The 24,797-nt window shown below is 57.7% G+C and overlaps 1 protein-coding gene across 18 annotated transcripts in view; it reads left to right on the top strand.

Moving 5' to 3' along the window:
* SRCIN1 (SRC kinase signaling inhibitor 1) overlaps positions 1-24,797 on the top strand; it is a 73,004-nt gene that overhangs the window by 26,622 nt on the left and 21,585 nt on the right. For 7 of the 18 annotated variants that reach the window (XM_072918971.1, XM_072918977.1, XM_072918975.1 and 4 more), the window contains exons 1-5: positions 1,166-2,028; positions 4,988-5,271; positions 14,920-14,943; positions 22,140-22,332; positions 23,592-23,790. In XM_072918971.1, coding sequence (XP_072775072.1) covers positions 1,836-2,028; positions 4,988-5,271; positions 14,920-14,943; positions 22,140-22,332; positions 23,592-23,790 — 893 coding nt within the window. In that variant the 5' untranslated portion in view covers positions 1,166-1,835. Of the gene's footprint in view, positions 1-1,162; positions 2,029-4,987; positions 5,272-14,919; positions 14,944-22,139; positions 22,333-23,591; positions 23,791-24,797 lie in introns of those variants that run through there. The other 11 variants (XM_072918983.1, XM_072918981.1, XM_072918984.1 and 8 more) reach the window with 6 other exon arrangements.

Raw genomic sequence — 24,797 nt, 5'->3', positions numbered from 1 at the left:
GGCATCCTCCGAGCTGCAGCTTTTGGGCCGAGCTCCGCGTCCCGCCGCAGCTCCGGGATGGGAATTTGTGGGATGTGGGCATGGAGAAAGCGTTGCCCAAGGCTGGGAATGGGCAGGATCCCAGGATTTCACGCAGAGAATCCGGACTGGCACCGGGAGCGGGCACGGTGCCCCTGCCCAAAGCCAAGTGGGATCTGTGGGGTCCCGCCAGGGACGTTCCCAACGGAGCCGTGTGTGTTTGTGGAGGGTTTTATTTTCCGCCGTTCCGCTGGAATTTGGGAGTGAAAGGCGCGGCGGGAAGCCCCGCTGAGCCCCGGCAGGGATCCTTGGGAAGGGAAGGATAAAGCGGGAGAACAATTCCCGCATCCCGAGGGACACCCCAGGGGGACATCCCGGGGGACATCCCGGGGAGGTTTGTCCCCTGCTGGGTGTTCACTGTCCCCTGCGGGTGGCCTTGGCGTCACTTGGCTTTTCCCAGGGGATTTGGTGGCCCGGCAGCGAGGGGAGGGCGCGGGATTTTCACCCCGGTCTCCGCCAACTTTCGTTCCTGTGTCGCCGTGACAGGGACAAGGACACCCCAAAATCCCCTCACTTCCACATTCCCATCCTGGTCTGCCCCGCTCCCGGCATTCCCAAGGCTGGAATTCTCCGGGAATCGCCTCTAAGTGGCCGGACCCAACCAGGGTTTGTCCCATCGGGGACATGGCGGTGGCGGGAGTGGGCGACACCGCTGTCCCCCGGTGTCACCTGCCCTGTCCCTGCTCCTGGGCGCGGTTTGCTTGGAGAAATTGGGCATCTGGGCAGCTCCCAGCACTTTTTGGGTGTGAGGGCTGGTCCTGGAAGGCGCTTGACCATCCCAAAATGAGAGGACACAAAGGTGGCTGAGCCAGGATCAAGGACAGCCGCTGACTCTGAGCCGCCTGGCGTGGTGAAATCTCCCTGCCCATCGCAGGGGATGGAACCCGACTGATTTTTCCACCTCAAACCACCCCAGAACCCCCCGATTTCCCTCAGGCCCGACTCTGGCAGGGCGCTCATCTCTGCGGCACCGCACGAGTTAAACCCGCGCGGCTCAGCAGCTCCCCCCCGTCTCTCCCCACACCTCCTCCCACTCCCGGCAGCCCGGCAGGGAAGGGGTTAGCCCCGGGCAGGGCTCCGGGAGCCGGGCGGGCTCGCTGGGCGCCGGGGCAGTGCGGCAGTGCAGCCTCCGGGAGGAAGCGGGAGCATCCCGCTCTTCCGGCCGCGCTAATGGCCGGGCGCGGGGGACCCGCATCCCCCCGAGGGGTTTCCACCCTCCCGGCTGCTTTTTTCCCTAAATGCATCCCCCTCCTCCCTTCCCCTCGCCCCTTTTCGTGCCAGCGCTTTCACGGGCGATTTTCCACGCTCCGCTGATCGCTCGCCCGCGACCCGCGCGAGGTTTTCGCTGCCTGCTGAAGATTGATGGGACTGCAGCAATAAAACTGTGGTTGAGACATCCCCCGAGGGGGATAAAACCCCGGCGAGCCGCTGCTAAAGGGGGGATCCCAGCCGGTTTTTGGGGGGGGGCTTTTCCTCAGCATCTCTCGCTGACACCGTTCCTGAAGATTTTCCACCCAAAGCGGTGCCTCCGGTATTTTCCCGGCAAGGACGCGATGTTCGTGCCCTGCTAAGCAGCCCGGGGCTCCGGCCCTGGCACCGGTGCCACCCCTGCTGCCGTTGGTGAAGATTTTCCACCCAAAGCGGTGCCTCCGGTATTTTCCCGGGAAGGACGCGATGTTCGTGCCCTGCTAAGCAGCCCGGGGCTCCGGCCCCGGCACGGGTGCCAACCTCTGCTGCCAAGCGGGGACGATGGGTGGATGAATCGGCAAAGAGAACCTCGTTCCCTCAACCTCCCCCTGCTCGGAGAGGGGCTGGCCAGGATTTACCGCGGCATCCTGGCCGTGGTGGCAGCGCTGCGCCCGCCCAAGGAGCCGCCCGCAGCCCCGGCCGAGCGGAGCGCTGCCCCCTCCGTGCCCGCCGAGCGCCGTGGGAGCCGCGCTGTGCCCGCGGGTAAGCCAGGGGACGGTGCCCAGCTCGGGGGCACGGTCCGGTTGGGTTGGCTTCGGCAGATTTCGGCTCTGCCACCCCAGTGACCTACTTGGAAGCGGCCTCGGGAAGCGCTTTCCAGGGATGTGCTGCGGCCGGGTGGGCACCGCTGCGTTCCTCAGCTGCTGCGGGAGGAGGAAAAAAAAACTTTGGGTGGGGTTTGGTTTGGGTGGGGTTTGGGTGAGGTGGAATTATCTCCGGGAGGGAAGAATTGACAGCCTTTCCTTCAGCCTCGGAGGGTTTCCAGGTCCATTTTCCTCCCCTCCCCGCGCTGTTGGCTGTTTCCTTGCGGGACCATCGCTGCCCGCTGCGGGTGGCATCTCTGGGGGTGGCATCTCTGGGGGTGGCATCTCTGGGGGTGGCCGCATCCCCCTGGGGAGTTTGGGGTGTTTGGTGTGGTGGAGGTGCTGCTGTGACCTCCCTGGTGCCACCGTGACCACCGCGGTGCCACTGTGATCTCGGTGTCACCATGACCACCCCGGTGCCACTGTGATCTCCTCGGTGTCACCACGACCTTCTTGGTGCCACCATGACCTCCCTGGTGCCGCCGTGACCACCCCGGTGCCACTGTGATCTCCTCAGTGCCACCATGACCTCCCTGGTGCCGCTGTGACCATCCCGGTGTCACCGTGACCACCCCGGTGCCACCATGACCTCCCTGGTGCTGCCAAGATCTCCCTGGTGGTGCTGTGACCTCCTCAGTGCCACCATGACCTTTCCAGTGACAGCATGACCTCCCTGGTGCCACCAAGAGCATCTCCCATGGTGCACTGAGACCTCCTCAGTGCCACTGAGACCTCCCTGGTGCCACCATGACCTCTCTGGTGCTGCTGTGACCTCCCTGATGCCACCAAGAGCTCCCTGGTGCCACCATGACCCCCGGTTGCCACCGTGACCTCCCTGGTACCACCACGACCTTGCCAGTGCTAGCATGACCTCCCCGGTGCCATCTTGACCTCCCTGGTGCCACCAAGACCTCCCTGGTGCCACCCTGACCTCCCTGGCTGGCACCACTCCGAGGCCTGGGGACAGCAGCTCCCAGATGACGTGAGACCCTCCAAAGTGGCTTTTTTGGGGTGCTGGAGCCCCCCTGGGCACCGAGGCAGTGCCAGGCGCGGGCAGCGTGTGCAGATTCCAGCCCTGGCAGGCAGATCCCGGCGGGTGCTGAGCGAAAGGACGGGTCCCTGCCACCTCGGGACCCTCTGCCAGTCCCCCTGTGCCCTCCCCTGCCTGCCCGGGCTGGGCTGAGCCCCGGGAAGGGCTGGCATGGGGCAGAGCATCCCGGAGATCCCGGGTTTGGTGCCCCCGGGCACCGGGAAGGGCTGGGATGGGGCAGAGCATCCCGGAGATCCTGGGTTTGGTGCCCCCGGGCACCGGGAAGGGCTGGCATGGGGCAGAGCATCCCAGGGATCCCGGGTTTGGCAGCACCGGGCACCGGGAAGGGCTGGGATGGGGCAGAGCATCCCGGAGATCCCGGGTTTGGTGGAACCGGGCACCGGAACGTGGCTGGAATAGGGCAGAGCATCCTGGAGATCCCGGGTTTGGTGCCCCCGGGCACCGGGAAGGGGCTGGCATGCGGCAGATTTGGTGCCACCAGGCTGAGCGGTGCCCCGGGAAGGGCTGGAATAGGGTATAACATCCTGGAGATCTTGGGTTTGGTGCCCGAGGGCACCGGAAAGGGGCTGGGATGGGGCCGAGAATCCCGGCGATCCCGGTTTGGTGCCCGCGGGCCGGGCCGGCCCCTGTGAGCAATGGCTGCGGGATGGGCACTGGGGTCTTTGGGGCACTGACCCCACTGGGATCTCTGGGGGGACATGGGGGCCTGTCCCCCACCCCCCCATCACAGTGCCCGCACACACCACCCTCCCCCGACCCTGCCTGATTTCATTTTTCTTTTCGCTCTGTCCCGTGTCCCCGTGTCCTCCGCGTGTCCGTGTCCCTGTCCCGTGTCCGTGTCCCCGTGTCCCCCGCGTGTCCGTGTCCCTGTCCCGTGTCCGTGTCCGTGTCCCGTGTCCCCGTGTCCCCTGCGTGTCCGTGTCCCTGTCCCGTGTCCGTGTCCGTGTCCCGTGTCCGTGTCTCTGTCCCGTGTCCGTGTCCCCGTGTCCCCCGCGTGTCCGTGTCCCCGTGTCCCGTCCGTGCTGTTTTGTCACCCAGCCGCTCTTTCATTCCCGTTTCGCTCCGACCATCGCGGCTTTGGGGGGATCCCATCCCCGCTGTCCCCTCGTGTCCTGCCGCGTGTCCCGGAGTGGGGACAGCGCTGCCACCGCGGGGGGACGGACCGGGCACCCACCCCCTTCCCCCGCGCCCCACTGAGGGGGGATCCCACTTTGGGCACCCCACTGAGGGGGGATCCCACTCCCAGCAAGGCTCTGCCATCTCTCCTTGCTGAACTTCCCCTCCCCAGCCCCAAATCCCAACCCTAAACCTCTGCCCCACATCTGGGGACTGTCCCCCACCTCTGCCCCATGGCCAGGGACCGTCCCTCACCTCTGCCCCGCATCAGGGGACCATCTCCCACCTCTGCCCCATGGCCAGGGACCGTCTCCCACCTCTGCCCCACATCAGGGGACCGTCCCCCTCATCTGGGGACTGTCCCCCACCTCTGCCCCACATCTGGGGACCATCCCCCACCTCTGCCCCATGGCCAGGGACCGTCCCCCACCCCTGCCCCGCATCTGGGGACCGTCCCTCACCTCTGCCCCATGGCTGGAGTCCCTCCCTTGACCCCGCTGTTCTCTCCCGGTACCCGCACAGATCCTGACCCACCTCTGCCCCACGGCTGGGAATGGTTCCCCCTTTGCCCCACGGCCGGGGATCCGGGGATGGTGCCCCCTTTGCCCCACGGCCGGGGATGATTCCCCCTCTGCCCCACGGCCGGGGGAGCCTCCCCTGACCCCGCTGTGCTCTCCCGCTGCCCGCGCAGATCCCGACAGGACGAGCTCGCACATGATCTCCGCGGACGATGCCGAGTACCCGCGGGAGTACCGCACCCTGGGCAACGGCACCCGGCGCTTCTCCAACGTGGGGCTGGTGCACACCTCGGAGCGCCGGCACACCGTGATCGCCGCCCAGAGCCTGGAGGCGCTCACCGGCCTCCAGAAGACGGAGATGGAGCGCAAGAGGGACGCCTTCATGGACCACCTGAAGAGCAAGTACCCGCAGCACGCCCTGGCGCTGCGCGGGCAGCAGGAGCGCCTGCGGGACCAGGTGAGGAAATTCCCGGCGTTGCGGGGCGTGGGGAGCGGTTCTGCGTGGGTGGGGTTGGCTGGAGGGGGAGAGGAGTGAGGGGGTGGTGGGTGTGAGTGAAAAGGGGGGGTGGGTGCGGTAGTGATGGGGGAGCGTCCTCCGGGGGTGAGGGAGGGAATATTGCAGGGGTGAGGCGCAGGATCCCCCAGGTGTGAGGAGCAGGATCCCCCACGTGTGAGGAACAGAAACCTCCAGGTGTGAGGAACAGAATCCTCCAGGTGTGAGGAGAATCTCCAGGTGTGAGAAGAGTCCCCCTGGTGTGAGGAGCAGAATCTCCAGATGTGAGGAGCAGGATCCCCCAGATGTGAGGTGCAGAATCCCCCAGATGTGAGGAGCAGGATCCCCCAGATGTGAGGAGCAGGATCCCCCAGATGTGAGGAGTAGAATCCCCCAGATGTGAGGAGCAGAATTCCCCCAGGTGTGAGGAGCAGATTCCCCAGATGTGAGGAGCAGAATCCCCCAGATGTGAGGAGCAGAATCCTGCAGGTGTGAGGAAGAGAGTCCTCCAGGTGTGAGGAGCAGAAATCTCCAGGTGTGAGGAGGACCCGAATCCTCCAGGTGTCAGGAGACCATGCCCAGGTGTGGAGGGAGCCTCCTCCAGCCCCACAGAGGAGCCCCCAGCCCTGCCAAGCCCCCAGGTGGGTTTTCCTGCCCCACGGATGGATTCAGTCCCGCTGGCCGGGACAGGAACGGGACATTTGTCCCTGCAGAGGTGGCAGGGGTGGGACAGCCTTGAGGGACAACTGGCCCCTGGCTTTGCCCCACAGAGGGGTGATCCCAGCCCCGGGGGGACCCCCAGTCCAGGTCCTGGCAGGTGTGGGGTGGGCAGCAAACCCCAACCAGGGAGGTCGGTGCCATGTCCAGCAGAAGGTCCTTTGGCTGTGTCCCCAGGGACCTGCTGGTCCTCGGGGCAGGTGACATCAGATGACATTTGGGGGGTTCCTATCTTGTTTTGGGGGTTCCTGTCTTGTTTTGGGGTGTGCTGGTGACCCCAAACCCTTGGGGTCGATGACATGTCCACCACGATGTCCTTTGGCTGCGTGTTTCTCTGTCAGTTGTTGGGGCAGGTGACATCTGGTGACCTTTGGGGGGCTCCTATTTGTTTTGGGGTGCGCTGGGAAACCCAAACCCTTGGGGTTGGTGACGTGTCCACCGTGATGTCCTTTGACTTTCTGTGTCCCCTGCTGGTCCTTGGGGCAGGTGACACCTCTGGCGACACTTCTTGAGACCAGCAGAACCTCAGGGATGAATTGTTTTGGGGGGTTCCTATTTGTTTTGGGGTGTGCTGGTGACCCCAAACCCTTGGGGTTGGTGACATGTCCATCATGACATCCTATTTGGCTGCGTGTCCCCTGCTGGTCCTCAGGAGAGGTGACATCTGGTGACACTTGAGACCAGCAGAGCCCTGGGGATGAACTTTTTGGGGGGTTCCTGTTTGTTTTGGGGTGTGCTGGTGACCCCAAATCCCTCGGGGTTGGTGATGTGTCCATCAGATGTCCTTTGGCTGCGTGTCCCCTGCTTGTCCTTGGAGCAGGTGGCATCTGGAGACCTTTCGGGGGTCCCTCTCTTGTTTTGGGTTGTGCTGGTGACCCCAAACCCCGCTATTTCCCTATCCCTATCTTGGTATTTCCCAGTCCCTATCCCGATGTTTCCTGGTCCCTCTCCCGCTATTTCCCCGTCCTTATGCCGCTATTTCCCGGTCCCTATCCCGCTGTTTCCCGGTCCCTATCCCGCTATTTCCCAATCCTTATCCCACTATTTCCCGGTCCCTATCCCGCTATTTCCCGGTCCTTATCCCGCTATTTCCCGATCCTTATCCCGCTATTTCCCTTTCCCTATCCCGCCATTTCCCGGTCCCTATCCCGGCATTTCCCGGTCCCTATCCCGATGTTTCCTGGTCCCTATCCCGCTATTTCCCGGTCCTTATCCCGCTATTTCCCAGTCCTTATCCCGCTATTTCCCGGTCCTTATCCCGCTATTTCCCTGTCCTTATGCCGCTATTTCCCGATCCTTATCCCGCTGTTTCCCGATCCTTATCCCGCTATTTCCGGTCCATATCCTGCTATTTCCCGGTCCTTATATCGCTATTTCCCGGTCCCTATCCCGCTATTTCCCGGTCCCTATCCCGCTATTTCCTGGTCCTTATCCCGCTATTTTCCGGTCCTTGTCCCGCTATTTCCCGGTCCTTATCCCGCTATTTCCCCGTTATTCCCGCCCCCCGCAAGCCCCGCCCCCCTCAGGCCCCGCCCCCCGTAGGCCCCGCCCCCGCCCTCTCAGCTCTCAGCGCCCCCTGCCGGCGGCGCGGGGTGGGCGTGGCCGAGCCGCGGTTGCCATGGTGACGGCGCCGCGGGCGGGGCGGGGCGGGGCGGTGGCTCCGAGCCGAGCGGGGCCGAGCGGGGCCGAGCGGGGCCGAGCGGGGCCGAGCGGGGCCGAACCGAGCCGAGCCGGGCCAAGCCGAGCCGGGCCAAGCCGAGCCGTGCGCCGCTGCAGATCCCGAGCCGCAGCGCTCACCTGCCGCAGGTACCGGGCGGGAACGCGCGGCATGGCGCGGGATGGCGCGGGATGGCGCGGGGCGCATCCCTCCCGGTGGTAACGGAGCCGGTGTCCGCCACCCGCTGCTGCATTTCCCCCGCCGATCCCCCCTGCCCCAGCTGTCCTGCTGTCGCTCCTACCCACCCCGGTATCCCCCTCCCCAAAATTCCCGCCCTGACCTCCCGGTTCTCGGTGTCCTTACCGGACACGCAGCCCCTCCAGCATCCTCTTTCCTTTAGCCCCCCCATTTCCCTTCAGCCTCCCCCTCTCCCCCTTCGCCGGGGGTCCCCGTCCGTCCCCGGTGTCGCGGCGGGGAGGGGGTGGCACTTGGTGGCTGCCATCGTCGCCGCGCTGCCCTTCGGTGCAGCAGCCGGGGGGGTTCACCTTGTCCCCCCGGGGGGGGCGTGCAAAGCCCTGGCGGTGCCGGTGCCACCCTCCCCGCTCATCCCCCCGCTGTCCCAGGGCCGCGTTGTCACCCGTGTCCCTGCAGGGGACACCGATTCCCTGTGCCCGCCTCGGGCAGCGGAGAGGGACAGATGGTGGCCCTGGCACGCAGCGTCCCCGCGCCCTGCGGGCGCTTCTGTCCCCTCCAAAAGGAGCCCCGCGGTGGCAGGAAAGGTTTGACCTCACCTCCAAACCCCTCCGAGCGGCGGCACACGGCCTTGGCACCGTCGGGGTGCCCGTTTGGGCTGGGAGTGCCCGGCACGGGCAGGTTTGGGGGGTGGCGGATGGGGCACCGTGGGGACAGTGAGCGCTGGCGGAGGCGACGCGGGGGTGGTGGCAGCGTGGTGGCAGAGGCGACGCGAGGTCCCTCGGGGCTGTCGCCGCGGTGTCATCTTGGTCTCCAGAGGTGGAGAGTGACGGGAGGCGCTGGGAAGCGCTGAAATGGTGGAGCGCGGCTGCCGGGAGTAACACGAGCGCTGTGTGCGTGTCCCTGGGACTGCAGCCGGAGCCGGCCCTATCGATTCCCTCATTTCCCTCCCCCAGCCTCGCCAGCCATTCCCGGCTCCTTCTGGGAATTCTCCGTTCCCCATTCCCACAGCTGCCTGGGAATGGGGGCTCCGGAGTCAGGCGGAACTCCGCGGGGCACCCCCACTTCTCCTTGTTTGGGGATTTTATGGAAGAGGGGTTTGAAGTCCTCAGGGAGAGGGTAAAAAACAGGCTGGGGACAGCGATGACAGCCCCGAGGGGGGTAGAATGAGTTGGTGGGAGTCGGGCAGGGAGATGCCCAGGTGGTGCCCACCAGGAATTGGAGGTGGGATGCTGTCCTCGGCACGGCCGGGCTCGCGGCGCTGCCCCTGGAAGAGCTGTGAGCGTTTTGCCACACACGGGCAGGGTGAGTGTGTCCATGCCTCCCTCCATCCATCCGTCTGTCCGTCTGTCTGTCCATCCATCCATCATCCATCCATCCATCCATCCATCCATCCATCCATCCATCCATCCATCATCCATCCATCCATCATCCATGGATCCTGTCCATCCCTCCATCCCTCCATGGATCCATCCATCCACCCATCCATCCATGGATTCCATCCCTCCATCCATCCATCCATCCATGAATTCCTATCCATCCATCCATCCATCCACCCATCCATCCATGAATTCCATCCATCCCTCTGTCCGTCCGTCCATCCATCCATCCATGGATTCCATCCATCCATCCCTCCATCCGTCCATCCATCCATCCATGGATTCCATCCATCCATCCATCCATGGATTCCATCCCTCCCTCCCTCCCCTGAATTTTCCCTCTCTCCCTAACCCAAATTTCCTCCTCCCGGTGACCTCGGCGCTGGTGCCACCCGCTCCCTGCCGTGGCTTTTCGGGGAGGGGTCCCCCAATCCCTGCAGCAGCTCCATGGGGACTGAGGAAGGGCAGGTTGGGCTCCGTTTCGGAGTCTTCCTCACCCCCAGCTCTTCCTCCAACGGGGGTGCTCAGCCCAGTCCCCCTGGGGACCCTGCGGTGGACCCTCCATTTCTGATGGATTTCTCCATCCTCGCCGCTTTTTGGGGGCGCGGGATGGATTGGGGGGTGCGGGATGGATCGGGGGGTGCGGGATGGATCGGGGGGTGCAGGATGGATCGGGGGGTGCAGGGATGGATCAGAGGTGCGGGATAGATCGGGGGTGCGGGATGGATCGGGGGGTGCAGGATGGATCGAGGGGTGCAGGGATGGATCAGGGGGTGCGGGATGGATTGGGGGGTGCGGGATGGATCGAGGGGTGTCAGGATGGATCAGGGGGTGCAGGGATGGATTGGGGGGTGCAGGATGGATCGGGGGGTGCGGGATGGATTGGGGGGTGCGGGATGGATCACAGGGTGCAGGATGGATCGGGGGGTGCGGGATGGATCAGGGGGTGCAGGATGGATCGGGGGGTGCGGGAGGGATCGGGGGGTGCAGGATGGATCGGGGGTGTCAGGATGGATCGGGGGGTGCAGGGATGGATCAGGGGGTGCAGGATGGATCGGGGGGTGCGGGAGGGATCGGGGGGTGCAGGATGGATCAGGGGGTGCAGGATGGATCGGGGAGTGCAGGGATGGATTGGGGGGTGCGGGATGGATTGGGGGGTGCGGGATGGATCGGGGGGTGCAGGGATGGATCGGGGGGTGCAGGGATGGATTGCGGGGTGCGGGGATGGATCGGGGGTGCGGGATGGATCGGGGGATGCAGGGATGGATTGGAGGTGCAGGGATGGATCGGGGGGTGCAGGGATGGATCGGGGGGTGCTGAATTGGATCAGGGGGTGCGGGATGGATCGGGGGGTGCGGGATGACTCGGGGGGGTCACCCCGGAGCTGCCGGGGAGCGGAACGCTGCCTCCTTTCACCTTGCCCGTGCCCATTGTGTTCGGTCCACCTCCGCCGTGCCGTCTCCATGGCCACCGTGCCATCCGATCTGCCCGACTCCTGCCAGCTTCCCCCTGCCCTGCCCTGCCCCAAAAAACCAAAAAAACCCTCCGCGGTGGCACCTCAAGGTGGGGACACTTTGATCCTTGCTGCGGGGGTTTTTTGGGGCGCTCCCGTATAGATCCGAACCCCTCGGGGTGCCCAGAGCCAAACGCGGCCCCCCCAGGGCACCTGCGGCGGGGGGAGAGGGGCTGACCTTGGCCGCGGCTGCTGCACGAGGGAAATTTTGGGAATTTTGGGAGCCCCAGCATGGCTGCTCCTCGGCAGAGCACGTCCTGCTGCACTGCTCCGAGCTGGCGCTGCGGATTCGCTTCCTCGCAGCGGGAGAGGAAGAGGAGGAGGAGGATGGAGCCAGGGGGAAAAGGCACCAAAGGCCAGCGGGGTTGGGGCTCTGGTGTCACCTGCGCTGTCCCCAAGGGCGGAGGGGGAGGTCGGGGCTGGGATTAGCGCTGATGGGTTTGGGGAGGAGGAGCTCAGGGGGGAGCTGGAGGGGAAATTTGGAGCTGCGTGGTTGTGCTGGGGGGTCTGTGGGGGAAACCCCGACGTTCAGTGGCGGTGACAGGCGGTGGTGGCATCTCTGATGTCACCTCGATGGCCGCCGGAGCGCTCTGCGGGTGGAGGGGCGCCTGAAAGAGGAGCAGCAAAACCTCACGGAGGGAGGTTTTTGGGGTTTTTTGGGAGCCTCCCGAGGAGCCCCGGGTGTCACAAGAATGAGCCCAAACCCTCCTGCATCCCATCCTGTCCCCAATGTCCCCTCCCCTGGTGGCCTTTGAGAGGTGCCTGCAACAACGGCGAGACCTCAGGTGACAAAATCTGCAGCCCCCGCTCTGTCTGGTCACTGTTTGCATTTTTCTCCCTGTCTTGTCGCGCTATTTCCACTTTAATTCACTTTCGCTGGCGCTGAAAAGCATTTAAGGAAAAAAAAAATCGCAAAACCCAAACAAAGCAAAAAAAAAAAAAATACAAAACCCACAAAAAAAAACTTTAATAAGCAGAACCAGATTAAATTCAATTCGCCGTTATTTTTCAAGGAGATTTTTGCTTGTCAAGACGCGCTGCCCGAGGCTGGGGGACTCGATCGGGAGCTGGAACTCCTGGAAATGAGTTAATTAATGAAGTTGCCTCTGTCCTTCCTCCCTCGGAGCGCAGCGGGCCGGGGCGGCGGCTGCCGCTGCTGCCCTTCCGAGGGGGACACGCTGGTGCCTCGTTAATCAGCCACAAATTCGGGATTTAATTGCCATTCAGGGGAAGTCCCTCTTGGTCACGGCGCTGACTCACTTGGATTTCATTTCATTTACCTCCCGTCTGCTCCTGGGACAGCCACAACCATTTCATTATTTTCTCTTTTTTTTTTCTTTTTCTTTTTATTTATTTTTTTCCAAACTTAACTCCCAAAACGTTTCTTTTTTTTCTTCCCAAATTTAATTCCTGATTACTTCACTCCAGCCTTGCTTTCCTGCCTCGTGTGTGCCCATCCCTCAGAGGGCTCAGGGCAGCATCTCCCCCTCCTCCCCGCGCTTCGGGGACCCTGAGCTCACCTGGATTTCATTTTATTTACCTTTGAGGACCCCAGCTCACTTGGATTTCATTTCTTTTACCTTTGAGGACCTTGATCTCACTTGGATTTCATTTCTCTTAACTTTGAGGACCCAAACTCACTTGGATTTAATTTCCTTTACTTTTGAGGACCCCGACTCACTTGGATTTCATTTCTTTTACCTTTGAGGACCCTGATCTCACTTGGATTTCATTTCTCTTATCGTTGAGGACCCAAACTCACTTGGATTTCATTTCTCTTATCTTTGGTGACCCCGACTCACTTGGATTTCCTTTCTTTTATCTTTGAGGACCCCAAATCCCTTGGATTTCATTTATTTTACTTTTGGGGACCCCAACTCACTTGGATTTCATTTTATTTACCTTTGAGGACCCCAACTCACTAGGATTTAATTTCTTTTGCCTTGGGGGATCCCCACTCACTTGAATTTCATTTATCTTATTTTTGGTGACCCCGACTCACTTGGATTTCATTTGCCTCCCGTCTCCTCCTGGGACAAACAACCACAACCATTTCATTTCTTTCCTTAACTCCCAAAATATTCCCAATTACTTCACCCCAACCCTGCTTTTTTTGCCCGTGTGTGCCTGCCCATCCCTCGGAGGGCTCAGGGCAGCATCTCCCCCCTCCTCCCCGCGCTTCGGGGACCCTGAGCTCCTGGTTCTTCCCTCTTTTGGCAGCAGCACGGACATGACTCTCATTGTAATTATAAATCACAGCCTCTGTAATTCCCCGCACCTTGTGCAGAGCTGCTGCTGCGAGGAGCCGCCTGCTTTATGGCTCGGAACGGGGCTGTCGCTTCCAATCCTCTCCCGGTCCTTTATCTCCCTTTGATGCTTTTGAAGAGGCAGCGAAATATTAATCCCAGCTGGAAATGTTAATTCCAGTTCTGCCCTCTCCTCTTCGGGCAAATCCAGCTTGGAAGGGGCTGGAAGGTGATGCTTCAGTTTTAGTTTTTATATTTTGTCACATTTTGTGCTGATTTAGTGTGTGGGTATGGGTCCCAAAATGAACCCCAGATGGACCAAAAATGGTCACAAAATGGACCCAAAATGGTCACAAAATGAACCCAAGATGGTCGCAAAATGGATTCAAGATGGACCCAAACTGGACCCAAAATGGACTCAAAATGGACCCAAATGGTCACAAAATGCTCATAAAATGGACCCGAATGGTCACAAACATGGACAATGTCACGGGGTCTCTCACTTTTTTAAGTTCTGCTCCATTTGCATATTGGAGTTAATTGTTCAATCCCACTTTTAGCCCGTGCAGCCCCACGGTTCTTGTTTTTCTCTCTCCAGCCCGAGCTGTTTGTGCTCCTGGGGCAGAGATTTGGATCATTTCTCCTTGGTCCCAGCCGGAGCAGGAATTGTTTTGTCTCTGCTCTGTGAACAGAGCTCACCATCCCATAATATGCGAACCCCACGCCTTAAATCAGCACAAAATTGGCAAAAATATAAAAATTAAACCCTGAGGGACCTGGCCGTGCCCAAGCCACCCTGAATTTGGGGACACTGGAGGTGGCAGCGGGGACAGATGGAGCTCACAAAGTGCCAGGGGCTGGTGGCCAAAACCCGCCTGGCGCTGGCCACAAATGGGCAAATATTTAAATTATTAAAAACATTTAAAGGTTTAAAAAATATTTAAAGTATTTTAAAATATTAAAAATATTTAAAGGTTTTAAAAAATATTTTAAAATATTTAAAGGTTTTAAAAAATATTTTAAATATTTTGAAGTATTAAAAATATTTTAAGGTTCCACCCTTGGATCGACTCCTCATCCCTTGATCCCACTCCTCATCCCTAAATCCCACTCCTTGTCCCTAAATCCCACTCCTCATCCCTAAATCCCTCTCCTCATCCCTGGATCCACCCTTGGATCCCATTCTTTGTTCCTTGTCCCTAAATCCCACTCCTTGTCCCTAAATCCCACTCCTCATCCCTAAATCCCTCTCCTCATCCCTGGATCCACCCTTGGATCCCATTCTTTGTTCCTCGTCCCTAAATCCCACTCTTTGTCCCTAAATCCCACTCCTCATCCCTAAATCCCATTTCTCATCCCTAAATCCCACTCTTCATCCCCGGATCCGCTTTCCCTCCTGCTGGGGCTTGGATGGGGCTGGAATTTTGGGATCCCACTGGAACTCAAAGAATTCCCAAGCCCCTTCCCAGACAAGCTCTTCCAGAACTTTCCACAGCCTCGGCCTCGGGAGAAGGTTCCGGTGCCATCCCCGGGATTGGGAATTTTGGGAGCCGGTGGCCGTGATGGCGGTGGCAGCGGGGTGGGAATTCTTGGAAAATCCCCTGGAAAAATTAACATTATTGTGACTCCCAGCGCCACCCCCTTTTCCATCCTTTTTCACCCCAATTTCCTTCCATCCTCACCCCTTCCCTCGCTCCCCGAAATTCCAGCGGCACTTTGGGAGGGCCGGGATTTAAATCCGAGCTCGGAGCTTCTAAAAGTGAGAAAAACCAAAGGGAAAAGGGGAAAAAACCCACCAAAAATCAAACCAAGAATCTTAATGATATTTTTATTTTTTGTTTTTGTGTCTGTGCTTTCTTCTGTTTTATTTTATTTTTTCTGTTTTATCTCTTTTTTTGTTGTCGTTAGCAACCCAACTACTGGAGCTTTAAGGTCAGTATTTTGGATTTTTCCGGCTTTCTCTTGGAAGTGCATGTGGATGTGGCTCTGGAAAAGGGGCAGAGGGGTGGGATTTTTAAAATTTTATTTTTTGGGATGAGAATTCCCAAGCTGAAGTTGTTTGGTCCCTGCTCAGCTGAAGCTGGAGGTGGTGAGAGGGGATTTTTGGGTGGAAAAGGAAAAGGATGGGAAAAGCATGGAAAAGTGTGGGAAAATCATGGGAAAATGATGGGAAAAGGATGGAAGAGGATGGAAAAGGATGGGAAATGCCCCATCCCAGAGTTTCTGGGATCAGGATCGAGGTTTGGGAATGCCCATCCCAGAGTTTCTGGGACTGGGATCAGGCTTTGGGAATGCCCCATCCCAGAATTTCTGGGACCAAGATTGGGATTCGGGAATGCCCATCCCAGAATTTCTTGGATCGGACTTTGGGAATGCCCATCCCAGAGTTTCTGGGATTGGGATCAGGATTTGGGAATGCCCCATCACAGAGTTTCTGAGATCGGGGTTTGGGAAATGCCCATTCCAGAGTTTGAGTTTCTGGGATCAGGGTTTGGGAAATGCCCATCCCGGAATTTCTCAGATTGGGATCAGGATTTGGGAATGCCCATCCCGGAATTTCTCAGATTGGGATCAGGATTTGGGAATGCCCCATCCTGGAATTTCTCAGATTGGGATCAGGATTTGGGAATGCCCATCCCAGAGTTTCTGGGATCAGGGTTTGGGAAATGCCCATCCCGGAATTTCTCAGATTGGGATCAGGGTTTGGGAAATGCCCATCCCGGAATTTCTCAGATTGGGATCAGGATTTGGGAATGCCCATCCCGGAATTTCTGGGATCGGGATTCCCGCTCACACTGGGAGGGGACGGCTCCTTCCTTGAGTTCGGGGTTTAAAATCCCTGATCCGATTTGAACTAATCCTGTTAACGTTGAGATCGGGATTAATCCCGGTATAATCGGGATAATCCTGACAAAATGTTTGGCATTAGGGGCGGGATGAGTTATTGCTGCCGGCCGGGAATGATTTTAATTTGGGGCGGGGGGAGAGGGGAGGGGACTGGGGAGGCCCCGACCCCTTGGATGGGGAAAACTCCAGGAAAAACCCTTTGGATGGTGCTTGGAACACCCTGGGCTTCTCATTTCATCCATTTCTACCCCAAATTTTCTCTGATTTTCCCTCCCAAAACCCTTTGGATGTTGCTCAGAGCACCCCAGGCCTCTCATTTCTCCCATTTCTACCCCAAATTCCCTCTGATTTTCCCTCCTTTTCTTCCCAGCTGGGCATCTCCTGGCTGTTGGAATTCCTTCCTGCTGGAATCCATCGCTGAGGGAAAAGATGGAGCAGAGGGGTTGGGCTCCAGCTGGGAATGTCGGGCACAGGGATTCAGCTGGAATCTGGGGGAGGATGCCCCGGCTTGGGAGGCTGAATTCCGCTTGGGAATTCTGGATTCTGGTCAGGGATGTTCTATTCCAGTTGGGAATTCTGATTTTTGGTCAGGGATGTCCTAGTCCAGTTGGGAATTCTGGATTCTGATCAGGGATGTTCTATTCCAGTTGGGAATTCTGGATTCTGGTCAGGGATGTTCCATTCCAGTTGGGAATGCTGGTTAGCATGGATCCTACACCATGGATCCCATCCCACCCCATGGATCCCATCCCATGGATCCGATCCTATGGATCCCATGCATCCCATCCCATCCCACCCCATGGATCCCATCCCATCGATCCTACCCCATGGGTCCCACCCCACCCCATGGATTCCTTCCCATTGATCCCACCCCATGGATCCCACCCCACCCCGTGGAACCCTTCCCATGGATCCCGCCCCACCCCATGGATTCCTTCCCATGGATCTCACTCCACCCCATGGATCCCATCCATCCCACCCCATGGATCCCATCTCACCCCATGGATCCCATCCCATGGATCCAATCCTATGGATCCCATGGATCCCATCCCACCCCACCCCATGGATCCCATCCCATGGATCCCACCCCACCCCATGGATCCCATCCCATCCCACCCCATGGATCCCATCCCACCTCACCCCATGGATCCCATCCTATGGATCCCATGGATCCCATCCCACCCCACCCCATGGATCCCATCCTATGGATCCAATCCTATGGATCCTATGGATCCCATCCCATCCCATCCCATCCCATGGATCCCATCCCATCCCACTCCATGGATCCCATCCCACCGATCCCATCTCATGGATCCCACCCCATGGATCCCACCCCACCCCATGAATCCCACCCCACAGATCCCACCCCCCGGATCCCATCCCACCGCAGGGCTCAGCACCAGATGGGATCCGGGCGGAACACCGGGATTAACAATGAGAGGGGGATCAGCCGGGATTAATCCCGATCCGTGTCCAACCAGGGGCCGGAGCCTCGGTAAATAACGGCCGTGCCAGCCGTGCCAGCTGTTTGCCAGGGATTTCAGACCTCACATCCCTCCCTCGCCTTTATCCCCATCCTGCCCAGGAGCTGCAGACGGGCAGCAGCGGGCAAGGTGCTGCTGGGTCCTGTCAGGACCCTCCAGGACCCTCCAGGACCCTCCAGGACCCACCAGGACCCTCCAGGACCGTCCAGGACCCACCAGGACCTGCCAGGACCTGCCAGGGCCATGCCCGGCCGTGCTCTGGAGCACCCTGGGTGCCCATGGGGAGCGGTTTTGGGGGGTCTGGGGGCTCCTGGAGGGCGCGACCCCCACCCCGGAGCAGCCCAGCCCGGCCCGGGAGGCTCCTCCCGGTGACCGGAGGGGACGGGCGGCCGAGCTCGGGGACAGCGAGGGCTTGGCCATCCCAGGTCTGATTTGGGGCTGGTCTCGGGGGTTTTGGGCTGGTCTTGGCAGTTTTGGGGCAGGTCTCAGGGGTTTTGAGCCTTGTCTCAGGTTTGGGGGCTTGTCTAGGATCTTTTGGGGCTGGTTTCAGCGGTTTTGGGGGTAGTCTCGGTGATTTTGGGGGTGGTCTTGGTGATTTTGGGGCTGGTCTCGGGTTTTGGGGTTGGTCTTGGGGGTTTGGGGCTGGTCTCGGCAGTTTTAAGGCTGGTCTAAGGGAACCCTGCTAGAATTGGGAATTTTCCCCATTTCCTTCTCCAGAGGTTCTGGGGATGCTCCTGACCCCACTGGAATTGGGAATTTTCCCCATTTCCTTCTCCAGAATCTCTGGGGATCCTCCTGACCCCGCTGGAATTTTGGATTTTCCCCCTGCCTTCCCCAGAGGGTTTTATTTGTTTTTTTGGGATGGGCAGTGCCCATCACCCCGAGGGCACTGCCAGCGATCCAAGCTTTGCTCCAGCGGAATTCCCTCGGCTCGGGAAGCTCCCGGGGGTTGGGTTCCATCCCAGTTTGGAACTTTTCCATCCCAGTTTGGAACCTTTCCATCCCAGTTTGGTGCCCTCTGCCCAGCCCCCTCTGCTCCCAAATTCCCACATTTTTCCCGTGCCGTGACCTTGAGCGGGTTTTTGTTGTGGCTGCTCTTCCTCCCTCCCTCCCTCCCTCCCTCCCTCCCTCCCTCCCTCCCTCCCTCCCTCCCTCCCTCCCTCCCTCCTTCGCTCCCTTCCCGAGCCTTCCCCGCTGGAATTCCCGGGAATTCCAGGATTCAGCTCCGGGATTGCGGCTTTGGGGCTGGGAAATTTGGAAATTTCCCAGCTGGGGACAGGAGCAGGAGGAGGATGTCCCCTCCCTTCCCTGCCACCACCCGCGTTGGATCAGGTCCTGCAGGGATGATCTCGGTGGCTTTTTGGGGTTTTTTAGGGGAATTTTGGGATGCAGAAACCCCTGAGGAGGGTCTGGGTGTGGATAAAAGGAAGGGCAGGACTGAGAAATGGGGGAGACGAGGCTTTTTGGGGTTTTTTAGGGAAACTTTGGGATGCAGAAGCCCCTGAGGAGGGTTTGGGTGTTGGTAAAAGGGTCCCTTAAGGGGCAGGATTGAGAAATGGGGGGGATGAGGCTTTTTGGGGTTTTTTGAGGGAATTTTGGGATGCAGAAGCTCCTGGGGAGGGGTCTCAGTGTGGATAAAAGGATTTGGGCTTTTCTGAGGGGAATTTTGGGATGCAGAATCTCCTGGAGAGGGTTTTGGGTGTTGATAAAAGGGTCCCTTGAGAGGCAGGATTGAGAAATGGGAGAGAAGAGGCTTTTTGGGGTTTTTTAGAGGAATTTTGGGATGCAGAAAGCCCTGGAGAGGGTTTGGGTGTGGTTAAAAGGAGGGGCAGGACTGAGAAATGGGGGGGACTGCCTCATGCCCATCTGGGGGGGTTCTGTGCCCATCTGTGGGGCTCTGTGCCCATCTGTGGGGCTCTGTACCCATCTTGGGGGGCTCTGTGCCTATCTGTGGGGCTCCGTACCCATCTGTGGGGCTCTGTGCCCATCTTGGGGGGCTCTGTGCCCATCTGTGGGGCTCTGTGCCCATCTGGAGGGGTTCTGTGCCCATCTGTGGGGCTCTGTGCCCATCTGGGACAGTCCCGTGCCCACAGGGGTGCCCGGAGTTCAGGGAAGAGGTGCTGGGGTGGCTCTGCCCCGCTGCCGGTGACATTTTTGGGGGCTGGGGACAGCGGTGACATTTTTTGGGGGTTGGTGACATTTTTGGGGGTTGGGGACAGCGCATGGTGCAGTGCACCGGGGCAGAACGGTCCCTTCCGGGCTAAAATCCCATTAAACCCATCTCGCCTGCCTTTGTTTGGGGTTTTTTGTTTTGTTCTTTGGCTGATTCCATAAATTATCCACAGCGGGGAAGCTCCGGTGCCCGGGGCAGCTGCGGGAGGGGGATGGGCTCGGCTGGGACCGGGAAAGTGTCGCTGTCACCCCCGGGGTGTTGGGGACACCAGGGCGCTGGGACTGGGGGTGGGGAAGGGAAGGGAAGGATTTAGGGATGGATTTAGGACAGGGAATGGGAAAGGGACAGGGACAGGGGGTGTTGGGACAGGGCAGAGTCACCCCAGGGGTGTTGGGGACACCAGGGCACTGGGATTTGGGGGATTTGGGGTCGGGAGGAGAAAGGATGGATTTAGGGCAGATGAGATCCCAGAAAATGGGAACGGGACAGGGACAGGGGGTGTTGGGACAGGGCAGGGATGGATTTAGGGTTGGATTTAGGGTTGGATTTGGGGCAGGATGAGATCCCAGAGAACGGGAATGGGACAGGGACAGGGGGTGTTGGGACAGGGCAGGGATGGATTTTGGGTTGGATTTAGGGATGGATTTAGGGCAGGATGAGATCCCAGAGAACGGGAACAGGGCAGGAAGTGCTTGGACAGGGCAGGGTCACCCCCGGGGTGTTGGGGACACCAGGGCACTGGGATTGGGGGATTTGGGGAGTGGGGAGGAGAAGGAATGGATTTAGGGATGGATTTAGGGATGGGTTTAGGGCAGGATGAGAGCCCAGAAAACGGGAACGGGACAGGGACAGGGGGTGTTGGGACAGGGCAGGGATGGATTTAGGGATGGATTTAGGATTGGATTTGGGGCAGGATGAGATCCCAGAGAATGGGAATGGGACAGGGACAGGGGGTGTTGGGACAGGGCAGGGATGGATTTGGGGTTGGATTTAGGATTGGATTTGGGGCAGGATGAGATCCCAGAGAACAGGAGCAACCCTGGGCCCCACATCCCTGCCCTCCCCTATGGATCCACCCCAAGCTGGAATCACCCCAAACCCATATCAAGGTCCCCAAAACCTACAACCTTGAGGATGGGGAGCCCTAAAATCCCCTTTCCTCACCCCAAAACCACCCCCACGAGGGCTCAGAGCTGTGTGCCGAGGGATGGCAGCGAGAAATGTTTTACTCCATGCCCAGAAGGCTCTGCCAGGGCTCTTTGTGCTCCAACAACAACAACCCAGCAATTCCCCAGCAATTAAACATTTCAGGATTAATTAAATCTCCCAATTAATGTCTTGTTTAAATGGCGATGATGGCTGTTATAGTTTCATATTGATTGCTTTATTTTTTCCCTTTTTTCCCCATCTTTAAATAGTTTTTGTTGTCCCTTTTCCACGCTCAGGGAGGTGTTGGTTCCCTCTGCTGGATTTGCCAACCTTCAACAAGTGCCTGGAAAATCCAGGCTCGGATTTTGGGGGTTTTTATTGATCAGCAGTACTGGGGGTGGCCACAAATTTGGGGATATTTGTGGTTATTTGGGGATATTTGTAGATATTTGTGGATATTTGTGATTATTTCCTGATATCTGGAGGTATTTGTGGATATTTGTTGGCTATTTGGTGATATTTGTGAATATTTGTGGATATCTGGGGATATTTGTGGATTGTTGTAGATATTTTGGGATATCTGTAGATATTTGTGGATGTCTGGGGATATTTGTGAATATTTGGGGATATTTGCAGTTATTTGTGGGTGTTTTTGTAGATATTTGCAGATATTTGTGACTATTTGGAGATACCTGGAGATATTTGGGATATTTGTGGTTATTTGGGGATATTTGGGAGTATTTGTTGGATATTTGGGGATATTTGCAGATATTTGCAGATATTTGTGGATATTTGGGGGTATCTGGAGATATTTGTTGGATATCTGTGGATATTTGCGGATATTTGTGGATATTTGCAGATATTTGTGGATTTTTTTTATATTTGCAGATATTTGTGGATATTTGCGAATATTTGTGGATATTTGCAGATATTTGGGGATATTTGTTGGATATTTGTTGGATATTTGCAGATATTTGCGGATATTTGTGGATATTTTTTATATTTGCGGATATTTGTGGATATTTGTCAGATATTTGTCAGATATTTGTCAGATATTTGTGGGTATTTGTGGATATTTGTGGATATTTGCAGATATTAGTAGAGCATCCTTGGAACTGGGCTGGAGCATCCTGGATTTGGGATGGAGCATCCTTGGAATTGGGGTGGAGGATGCTTGGAATTGGGATGGAGCCCCTGGATTTGGGATAGAGTCCCCTGGATTTGGGATGGAGCCCCCCAGAAGGGACCCATCCCCACCCTCAGGCACAGGGAGGGATTTTTGGGATTCTCCCAGGGGTTTCACTCACTGACCTCCGTGTCTCCCTCCAATCCCGGGACATTCCACAATCCCGTCACCCACACCAACCTCTCCATCCCGGCACCGAGGAAAATCAGGAACAACCTCCCCCCCAAGGGGTGCTGGGCCACCCCTCCCTGTCCCCCCTGACCTGTCCCTGTCCCCTGTCCCGTTGCAGACCAGGAGCTCCCGGCACTCCCAGGGCTCCCAGCCTGGCCTGGCCGACCAAGCCAAGCTCTCCTTCGCCTCGGCCGAATCCCTGGAGACCATGTCGGAGGCGGAGCTGCCGCTGGCCTTCAACAGGATGAACCGGTTCCAGCAGAGCCTGCCCCTGTCCCGCTCAGCCAGCCAGACCAAGCTTCGATCCCCAGGTACCTCCAGAGGTCCCAAAAATCTCACAGTGGATGGTGGAGTTGGTCTCCATCCACCCAAAATTCCAGACCAAGCTGCGATCCCCAGATATCCCTGGAGATCCCAAAACCTCCATGGTGGGGTTGGTCTCCATCCACCCAAAATTCCAGACCCAGCTGCGATCCCCAGGTACCTCCAGAGATCCCAAAATCTCTGTGGTGGATGGTGGGGTTGGTTTCCATCCACCCAAAATTCCAGACCAAGCTGCGATCCTCAGATATCCCTGGAGATCCCAAAACCTCCCCGGTGGATGGTGGGGTTGGTACCCCCAGAGAGCCCAAAATCTCTGTGGTGGGGTTGGTCTCCATCCATCCAAAATTCCAGACCAAGCTGTGCTCCCCAGGTACCCCCGGAGGTCCCAAAATCTTCACGGTGGATGTTGGGGTGGAGCTCCCCAAAAAACCTTTTTTTGAGTGCCCCAAAACCATCTACCTTCAGCAGGGCACTGTTGGATGGCCAGATCTTCCCAAACCTTTTTCTGGGTGCTCCAAAACCCCACCAGGGCCCTGTTGGGTGGCCAGAACCCCGAAACCTTTTTTTGGGTGCCCCAACACTCCACCTACCTTCACCAGGGCACTGTTGGGTGGCCAAAGCTACTCAAAAACCTTTTTTTGACTGCCCCAAACACCCACCAGGGCCCTGTTGGGTGGCCAGAGCTCCCCAGTCAATTTTTTTGGGTGCTCCAGTGTCTTCCACCTTCAGCAGGGTGAGATTGGGTGGCCAGATGTCTCCCAAAACCTTTTTTTTGGGTGCCCCAAAACTTTCCACCTTCAGCAGGGTGAGATTGGGTGGCCAGAGCTCCGCAAAACCTTTTTTGGGGTGCTCCAAAACCCCACCAGGGCCCTGTTGGGTGGCCAGAGCCCTGAAACCATTTTTTTACTGCCCCAAAACCCCACCAGGGCCCTGTTGGCTGCCCAGATCTCCCCAAAACCTTTTTTTGGGTGCACCAAACCCTTCCACCTTTAGCAAGGTGAGACTGGGTGGCCAGAGCTCCCCAAAACCTTTTTTTGGGTGCCCCAAAACTCCACCAGGGCCTTTTGGGTGGCCGGAGCCCCAAAACCTTTTTTTTGGGTGCCCCAAAACTCCACCAGGGCCTTTTGGGTGGTCAGATCTCCCCCAAACCCCTTTTTATTTTTTTTTGGCTGGGAAGACCCCGTCACCTCCGCGGGGAAGGGGCCCGGTCCCGGCTGACCGCCGCGTGCCCCCCTTGTGCTCCCAGGGGTGCTGTTCCTGCAGTTTGGGGACGAGACCAGGCGGGTGCACATCACGCACGAGATCAGCAGCATGGACACCCTGCACGCCCTCATCGTGCACATGTTCCCGCAGAAGCTCACCATGGGCATGCTCAAGTCCCCCAACACCGCCATCCTCATCAAGGACGAGTCGCGAAACGTCTTCTACGAGCTGGAGGATGTCCGGTGAGCGGGGAGGGATCAAATCCCACCCCACGCTGGTTTTCCGTCCTTTAAATCCGTCACGAGACGGGAAATCCGTGGGGTTGGATTGGTTTGGAAGGGCAGGTGGCCGCTAAGGAAATCAGGAGTTTCTCTTGAAATGGAAAATGGAAAATTCCCTCCTTCCAAATCATTGCAATTTTAAAATTAAAAGGTTCTCCCGCAAAAATATGGGAGTAGGCAAAACAGTTCTTTAATAGCAAACTTAAAATTTGTTTTGGTTTGAAAATTAAGATGTCCTCTAAGGAAGGCAGGAGTTTTCCTTGAAATGGAAAATGTAAACCCCTCCCTCCAAATTATTATAATTTTAAAATTAAAAGGTTCTCGGGCAAAGATATGGGAGGAGGAATAACAGTTCTTTGCTAAGAAAATTTAAAATTGGCTTGGTTTGAAAATTCAGGTGTCTGCTAAGAAAGGCAGAAGTTTTCCTTGTAATGAAAATTCCCCCTCTCCAAATTGTTATAATTTCAAAATTAGAAGGTTCTCAGGTGAAGATATGAGAGTAGGAATAACAGCTCTTTACTAGGAAAATTAAAATTTATCTTGGTCCCATCCCAGGGTGGCTCAGCCCTCCTGCAGTGCCAGCTGTGCTCCTGCTGGAGCAGGATCCTGCACAAGGAGGGAGTTTTCCTCTGGAGCTCCAGGGCTGGGGGAGATGGGCCTGGGCTTTTTCTGGGAAAAGGTTTCTGTGATATTCCAAATTCCAGATTGTATCCAGGTAGGAATTCTTGGCTTCTCTCAATGGGATGATGGAATTTTATCAGCCATGCAGGGACACTCGCTGGCCCATGGACAAAAGTTAATTAATAATTAATGGACCACTAAGAAAAGAGATCTCCTGGAGGGAGGATTGGTTGTGGAAGAGATTAAAAAAAAAAAACAAACCTGCCCAATTAACAGAAGAGAACTGCCCAATTAACAGAAGATAATGGCACCACCTCTAAAAGATTAATAGAATACACCCATACCCT

Source organism: Taeniopygia guttata, chromosome 27 (genome assembly GCF_048771995.1).
Source record: "Taeniopygia guttata chromosome 27, bTaeGut7.mat, whole genome shotgun sequence".
NCBI lineage: Eukaryota > Metazoa > Chordata > Aves > Passeriformes > Estrildidae > Taeniopygia > Taeniopygia guttata.
This window is presented reverse-complemented; position numbering and strand designations above follow the sequence as displayed.